General features: G+C 46.4%; 1 protein-coding gene across 1 annotated transcript in view; it reads left to right on the forward strand.

Moving 5' to 3' along the window:
* XYLT1 (xylosyltransferase I) overlaps nucleotides 1–8,327 on the forward strand; it is a gene marked incomplete at its 5' end in the record, with an annotated part of 35,975 nt that overhangs the window by 27,477 nt on the left and 171 nt on the right. The window contains one exon of the mRNA XM_010157618.1: nucleotides 8,151–8,325. Within this exon, the coding sequence (XP_010155920.1) occupies nucleotides 8,151–8,325 (175 nt within the window). The remainder of the gene's footprint in view (nucleotides 1–8,150; nucleotides 8,326–8,327) is intronic.

Here is an 8,327-nt window from a genome sequence, read left to right on the forward strand (position 1 = left end):
AAGCGTTAACAGATAAAATGCTGAATTAGACAAAATTGCCCTAGGCCGGAGCTCAGCTAGCATGTTGTCAGGTCCAGGCGTTCACTCTTGCCTGATACCTGCCCAAACCCGCTCAGCAGAGGCCAAACAGTTGCCTTACAGAAATACCTGTGGATGCGGCGATCCCGATAAGTACGCTGTCAGACCCACACTGGCATTTTTTAGAAAGAAACCATTTTCTTCCCTGCCACAGCAGCCCTCAGCCATCCAGACACAGAGGTCATCCTCGGGCTGCCAGTGCCTGCAGCCGGCAGCCGTTTGCCCTGGCACAGGCACCGTGTGAGTGCTCGAGGCTTCAGCCGGGGCTGTGGACCCGGGGTGGGAGAAGAGGGAACGTGTTGTAGCCACACTCTGTTTTCTTATTCAGTGAGATCAAAACAAGTTTGTTGCTATGAATATCTTTACCATTCTTCTTAATGTGCTCAAGTGCTTCCATCTGTCCAGTATTAATATTCATGTTTAGACATCTTAAAGTTGCTAGATACATGAATGATCCTATTAAGTTTTCAGAAGTTCTTCTTCCTGACAAGGCAGCAAATAAACTGAGTCAGGCATGTACCTTCCAGCGTAACGTGCTGCTTCTGTAATGCAAACACCACCAGACAACTGCTGAGAGCTAATACAGCCCTTGTCTCGCTCAACAGGAGCTTGATTCTTCACGTTTCTCAGCAGAAGAGCTAACTTCCTGATTTCTCCTTCTGACATTTGGTGGCATCGTTTCTTAAGCAGAAACTAAACAGCCAACAACCTGCTGCTGTTATTAGCTAATAGGCAGTGATAAATTGCGAAGAAATGCCACGTGTGGAAGGAATACATTTTTAAAGTTTGAGGCAACCTACTTCCAAACGCAGCTGTTACTGACTCGTCTCCTGAAATTAATGAATTCCACGTTCTTTGCTAATATGACAGTTAAGGCATAAATTGCATGGAAAATGTGGCGTGTAGCCAGCAGCCTTGCTTCTTTTCCCTATAATGTGAGAGCCCTGCGGAGAGTTTGGTGTGTCTCAGACTTCAGCCCTGAGCTCACACTTTATGGTGTAAAGGCAAAACTCCATTTTGTCCAAATTATTCTGAATCTAGAATAATTCCACTCAAATTATGGAGTTACTCCATATTGATGTACTGGGAGAAGACCTCTTATTTTTCGTTAAGGGGCCCTGTTCATTCATATGGTAACTAGAATCTACTATAGGAAGGAAATACAAAGCTTGGGAACAATATTCCCTAGGAAAAAAGCCTCAGGATTGATTTGCTACTGGTGGTGTGATGTATAATCTCCAGATGTCTGAGGCATGAAGGTAAAGAAGAAAATTAATTACAGGGGCAGATAGTGACACTCCACTGTAGTTAGAATAGTATTTACAATGCAAATTCCTGTGGTTTGGGATTTTTAAGGCTTTCTGTCTCAGTGACACTATTGTGCTCTGTGCAGGCAATTGTCATTTAGCTTTGATTTCCAGCTTTTGTCAGTTTGTCACCACTTTATTATTTAAATATATTTTTCTCTGCCAAATAAAAGCACCGTGAGAGTATGACAGAAGAATTAGAACTTCTAAAAGAATAATTTCTGTTAGTGTTGTAAATAATGTGAAAACTGCCAAAAACCTTCTAAAATGAAGGGACAGTATTATTTTCTTGTCTTAACACTGAAAATGAAACATACATCAGACTTAGCCAGGATTTGTCAGCAGAAGAGAGGAATATGTTTTATTAGGGATTTCTTTGAGCATTTGGTTCTTCCAACCATCTTACCCCACCTTCCCCCCGGCTCCTCCCCAAAAAAAAAAGAAAAGCTATAGTTTTTGCCAGCAAGATTAGCCTGGGAAGTCATTTGCTACTCCAGAAGATTTTGGAGTGGCCAGTACATTTCATACCACTTTGCTCGTCATTTGCTTGAGAATGACTTGGCCCCGTCTCGTGTACTGCGGATGTGGAAGCTGGAGTCCACATAGTTACGTACATAAAAATCTGTCTGTGGTCTTGTGTGTGCTTTGTCTGTGTCATTCTAACAGGTGTTTGCACACATCTGGCAGCAGCCACTAAAATCTTGTATAGTGAGAGCATGAACATGACAACAATCACTAAATTTCCTAAACCATTTCCTACCTACACATCGCTTCAACAAGGCAAAGTTGCTTTCGGTTTCCTTGGGAGCCACTTGCTGCTCTTTCGAATAATCAGAGCAGAACATGTTCGTTCCTGCATCATGACTCCCAAAATTCATGATTACAACTGAAAATTTAAAAAAAAAAAAAAATCATGGGACAGCTACCAGCAAGGATGTTTTGTTTAGTAGTTTATAAAAACAGCATATGCAGGTAATTTATTCATTTTCCATTCCCATTTATTTAATTTGAGCCTGGAGTGGGCATGCAAGTAACACCAGAAGGGGAAATCAAGAGCAGGTGATTTCTTTGATGTTGTGTCTAGATGTGCATAACTGACAGATGTAGATTGTTTTAAAAACGCAGACTCATAAACACAGATTCATTGACCTTTTCAAAACCTGTAAGAGGTAGAGATCAGTTCGTACATGGAATTACTCAGTGTGCTGGGAGGTTTGGGATGTTTCCACTGTAAATGAGGGTCCCAAAGCTATTTCGGTGGAAAGTCTAGAATCTGATGTTATTTATTCTTCCTTGCTTCTCTGCCCTCTCCAGTCATCCGAATCTGTGTCTGTTTTCTCCAGTGTGAGCTGTGTCACTGATCAGCTCTGCCTTCAGCAGATCCTCTGGCTCAAGAGTGCCTTCAAGTGTTTGCCTGGTTGGAGAAAGGAAAAAAGAAAAGGAAAGGAAATGTTCAAGTGAATTTGTGAGATCAATCATTCAGAGAAATCAGGTTCACGTGCTCCACCAGTGTCTCCTTCCCCTGACATCCTGCACAGCCAGATTCTGTTTTATTCTGCCTCTAAACAGTGATTCGGAGTCTCTCGCCATATGGCTGAGTGTGTGAAAGCCAAGGACTCCAGGCTTACGGGAAGGATGCGGGAGGCTGCCAAGGACCAGCAGGACAACCCAGAGTTAAACTGGGCAGAGACAGAGAGGGAACGTAACGTGTGGAGGAGACAGAACAGGAGAAGATCAGTAGAAGATTGTGAGCACTGGTAGTAGGAATGGGGGGTTCTTGCTGTCTGCTTCAGGAAGCTGGAATTTAAGTGCAGTTCAGAGGCTGAAGGCCAGGTGCCCAAGTCCCCAGCGCAGGGACTGGAGAGGCAGAGCCAAACAACAGGTATAATTCAGAGCACTTAGTTGGCAGTTCACAGGCTGTAATCCAAGCTACCAAGCAGATTTCAGTTCCTAGGAAAACAGCGAATTCAGTAGAGGTTGGCTCTGAATCCCCATCATCCCACTTTCCCACCCATCCATGCTCTACAAAGTCTGTGTGAAGCAGTCATGCCAAGTGTGATCACACACGTCTCCCAGGGGCACGGAGAGGGGCAGAGGAAAAGCCAAAGCAATTTCATTTTTAAATTTGAGTTTATATTCATGGCAAAGCTTCCACAGCGATCTCCCAGCTGGAGTGACTATAATGAGTTGTCAGTGTTTAATGTATAGTCCCTGTTTCATTAAAGCTAAATAGGTTACTGTGAGCCAGTGGGCAGATTCACTTCTGGGGCAGAAAAAGCCCCAAACCTCAAGCTGATACCAAACACTGCATTGAATATAAATAAATAAATGAATAAATAAAACCCTTCTTCCTTCAAACAAGGAGGCCAGTGAAGAAGAGCCTCCTCCTTCTCCTTAAGAGAGACCTTTCATGTTCGGTTCCTAGCTTGATCGCATGCCCCGGCCCTGGGGCTTCTCATCTCTGCTGTTCCGCGACGGGACAGGGACCCTTACGCGCCAGCTCCTGGTCCCTGTGCCCGCTGCTCCGGCTGCCTCCTTCCAAGGCTTGAGGCATTAGCAGACATACTGCAGTGCACACATGCATCTCAAAGGCCTTTTAACCTAATCCATATTTATAGATCATCTTAATTAAGTATATACTGGAAAACCTTTGTTTTGCCGTTGGTTGTTTGCAGTGGCTCAATCAATTCTAATTGCATCCATACGGATTATAAAGTGGGTGGCAACTAGTGTCAGAACTGCTGTGATTTCTTTAAATTAACCAGAGGTAACATGACATGTTCTTGATAAATGCAGGAAGAGCAGCAGGCAAGTGCGCAGCTGCAGAAGAATAGACATGCCCTGGAATCGTCACTCTGAGAAAAACCCTGGAGACAGGGATCTGCTTTGAAATTTAGTTCAGATCCAGTTGACAAGGAGTCGATTAGCTTCACAGTGAGCAAATGCAGCACTGTCTTGTTTGCTCCAAGAGAAAACAAACAAAATGTCAATAAAAAATTACCTCTTTGCCAGAGGGTTTCAGCACAATTCAAGTAGGGAAATAAAGCTGTACATTCTGTCTTGCCTTAAAAAAACCACAGGTCTAGCGCCTTAATGTGTACCGAGGTAACCACATTTTTAATTCCTTAGCCCACTCTCTGACTAAACTCATTTGCTTTTTTTGCAAAATGAAGAACAAACCCACACAAAAATGCTGAAATCCCAGCCTCTCTGGCTGCCTACAGGCTGTGCATTTAGTCCAGAGGAGTTATACTAAGAAAAGTCTGTTGAGAAATGAGGTGACTTCCCAGTGTGAAGAGCAAACAAAAATGGGGGGAAAAGAGCTCGTATTTTTAAAGCGTAGAGTCAGTGGAATGTATTTTCCAGCGATACATGTTCTGTTGAAGTCAAAGGGCTATGTGGATTTGTTTGCTGGCAAAAAAAAAAAATCCAGCTTAGTATCTGCAACTCAACTAATTTTGAACTGGTTGCTCTAATTGTGCAGATTTCAATGTCTAAACACACGTCCCGTAGGGGGAAGTCTGTGTTACTTTTTCATGACTGAAGTGTCAGTGCTTTAAAAGCATGCCCGGCAGTGCTAGCTTCCTTTCGTACGGTGTTTCAGGGCTTGGGATCCGCACTGTCCCGCTCCCGTGCCAGCCCAGTAAGTTGTAGGGTCGTCTTTATCTCTCTTTTGGTTTTCCTTTGATGCAAAGAGGAATATTCCACATCTGCCATAGCTTGGATGAGCAGCATCTTCCTTACTTTCTCCTGTGAGCTTTTTGACAAAGGCTTGGCGACTCCAGGAGAGGGTTCTGGGTCGAATGCTCAGCGTTTCCTATTGATTAGTGTACGTGGCTCTGCACTCAGATTGCTGTAACCCATCTCTGTAGGGCAGGCAGGCATCTAGCTCAGTGTGTCCTTTTTGCTGTAGGGCCAAGCAGTCCCTACCAATACCATGTCGGTTTCATCACCCGTCTCCCATCGGAGAAGCATGTTTTCACTGTGGACAGTGGTAGCCCTTCAGACACGCTGAAAACCAGAGCATTTCGTTCCCTTTGTACTGTCCTCAACAGCCTTTTCCTTTCCTGTCTGCTGATACTTGTGTGTGTGTGGCTTTGGAAAACAGTTTACCTTCAGTAAATTAAAGCAGTATTTATAGAATCACGGAATGGTTTGAGTTGGAAGGGACCTTACAGATCATCCAGTTCCAACCCCCCTGCCATGGGGCAGGGACACCTTCCACTAGACCAGGTTGCTCCAAGCCTCATCCAGCCTGGCCTTGGACACTTCCAGGGATGGGGCATCCACAGCTTCTCTGGGCAACCTGTCCCAGTGCCTCCCCACCCTCTCCGGGAAGAATTTCTTCCTGATATCCAATCTAAACCTCCCCACTTGGCGGTATTGCGGCTGTACTTGCCGGCAGCGCGGCCAGCCGTGGAGCAGAGCACAGCAGTCACTTGCTGGTGTAGGCCCTAAGAGGGGTGTGTTGGTGTGAGAAGCACGACATCGGACACAATTACAGCAATAGCAGAGTGGAGGAATCTAAATTTGCTGAAGGTGCTGAGGTTATCAACCTTACTTTAGCAAAATGAGCCTGCAGATCTTAAAGGAGGGTTGCAGCCTCAGAGAAAAAGACGACCTCCTGCTGCATCACCAGCACTGGCTCCTACGGTTCCTGTGGGTTATGTTCCTTCCGGTCCTGATAACCCACCAAGTCCTGATGGCTGGGACAAGAGCGAGGCTGAGCCCGACAGAATAGCGAGTTCCGTTTCATCCTGTTATTTGTTTGAAAAAAGGTCTCCCTTGTTCTGTGCGCTGCACACATGCACGACAGGCTTTAATTCAACAAGTTCTGTGAATTGCCTGTTTCAATCAGATGATCCTGCGAGTAATGCCAACTCTTATTTGTTTGGGGATTTTTACTCAGAATGTTCCTATTTAATTAATATGTTGACAAACAGACTTCCATATTTAATTGCTTCCAAAAGAGGAAATTTAATCATGTGTACTTGTTCTGTTTCTTAAACTGCAGTGCTCCGACAGAGCGCACTTCTGACACGTGTGCGTGGAATAAACGCATTTGGACTCGAGGTTATTGTGGATATCTGCCATTTAAAAGAAAAACGGGGGTTTAGATGAATGCAGGAGCAGTTAAGCGATGTATAATGGTGATGGGGATGTGCCGAACTAATTGAGTTGGGGATTTGAAGTAATGGACTCGCGCAGTATTTGATATTAAAGATCTTGCAAATGTAACAGCAAAGGTGCAGTTAAATGTCTCTTTTCCCTCTACATAAATGCACTGAGGTATCGGCAGCGCCCGAGATACTGTCCTCTGCGTGGAAGAAAGGACTCAGTGTCGGGCTGCAGGGCGGGCGCAAGGACATGTGGAAGGAATTGTAGCCGTGAATATGTAATTCCTGGCCTCTGAGCGCTATTCGAGCGTGGTGGCTTTCCTAGCCCGGAGCGCCTTGAATGGGCCCATTTTGTGCTCTAGACAGTGTGTGTGTTGGCAGAGCTAAACATATCCTCCACGCTGCCAGAGCGACGATGCTGGGGAAGTCAACGGAGAACAGAAAGGAATGGTTGGAAATTTCCTCCCCAGAGGCACGCAGTGAACATTTTGGAGGGTCCCATACAGGTTTTAGGAGCAGCACCTTGGCCCACTCTCAGACCTGAAGAAGTCAGCCAGCCTTAGGGGACAGCGTTCTGTCCTGCAGTGTCCAAATCAAGGTCTTTGAAGGCATTATCACAGCCCGTCAGTGATTTTTACTGCAATATTACCGATCTGGGGCAATGTACTGCATTTTGCCAACGTAGAAGAGTTACTGTAAGGAAAGCAAGCAAAGTGCAAAGAAAAATGTCATTAAGACATGGTTGTGATCCATTATTCAGCACAAGAGCTTGAAATGCTATCGTTATTAGAGAGTACTTTCCCAGTGAGGCTGGAGCACTGCAGGAATGGTGCTGGGGCTGTCATTAGGGGTCCAGTCTTCCAAGGCCGTGGTAGTGTCTTTCCAGTGCCAGGAATGGGTTTTGGAGGCAGATTGCGCTACTAAATGTTGTGGATTTTCCACAGCAGTGCAAGGTTCATCAGTTTAGGAAAAAAACCCAGGCTGAGATCTTGGCGCTTCCTCCTAGACACATCACTGATAGCACTCGAAGGTCTGACGAGGGCCGGCAACCTTCTCATTCCAAGAGTCCTTGAACTGTTCCCTAATTTCGAGGCACAGCCTTCCCTGGGTGTCCACAGGGGTAACCGGGCTGCACAGGGCTGCCTGGGAAAGGCGGCTTGTTCGGGGAAAGAGGCAATATTATCTTCTCCTGAACGCAGAATGGGTTTCTCCTGAGAAAGAGCTGCATGTTGGGCAGGCCGCAGGCACAGACAGGAGCTCAACAGCCTGTTGAGCAGGCCGGGCCTGCCTTTTTGCTGTGCTGTGCAGACCAGGTCTGTGATGTGTCTGGGTGTCCTGCAGCCCTGGGACACGGGTGGTACGGGATGGTGATACGGACAAGGCTGCTTTCAGCCTCAGCTTCGCCCTGCTGCCTCAGCACCCGCAGGGTCGGCATCCTGGTGAGTGGAGCTGGTAGGGGGTGTGAGGAGCCATTGTCTGGAGTATGGGGCTGGAGGTGAGCACAGCCAGTCATCCTCGGGGCGCAGCCTCCTCAGTGCTGGTGAAGCACACTGTAGTGCCCCGCTAACTTCTGCCTTTTCATTAGATCCTGAACGTTTGGGGTTTTTTTTTAACGCACTGACTTTTGGGTTTATTTCTCTATTTCCAGAGGAAGCCATCAAGTACCACAGCGGGCCTCCAAAGAACGCGTACATGGAGCAGAGCTTCCAGGGCTTGAACCCTGTCCTGAATATCCCCATCAGTGCTGCGCGCGTGGACCAGGCCAAGAGGAACGCGGGGCTCGTGGGCGCCCGGCTGGAAGCCTGGGTGGACTCTCTGGTTGGCA

The sequence above is a fragment of the Eurypyga helias genome, unplaced genomic scaffold (assembly GCF_000690775.1).
Source record: "Eurypyga helias isolate BGI_N326 unplaced genomic scaffold, ASM69077v1 scaffold27688, whole genome shotgun sequence".
NCBI classification, from domain to species: Eukaryota; Metazoa; Chordata; class Aves; order Eurypygiformes; family Eurypygidae; genus Eurypyga; species Eurypyga helias.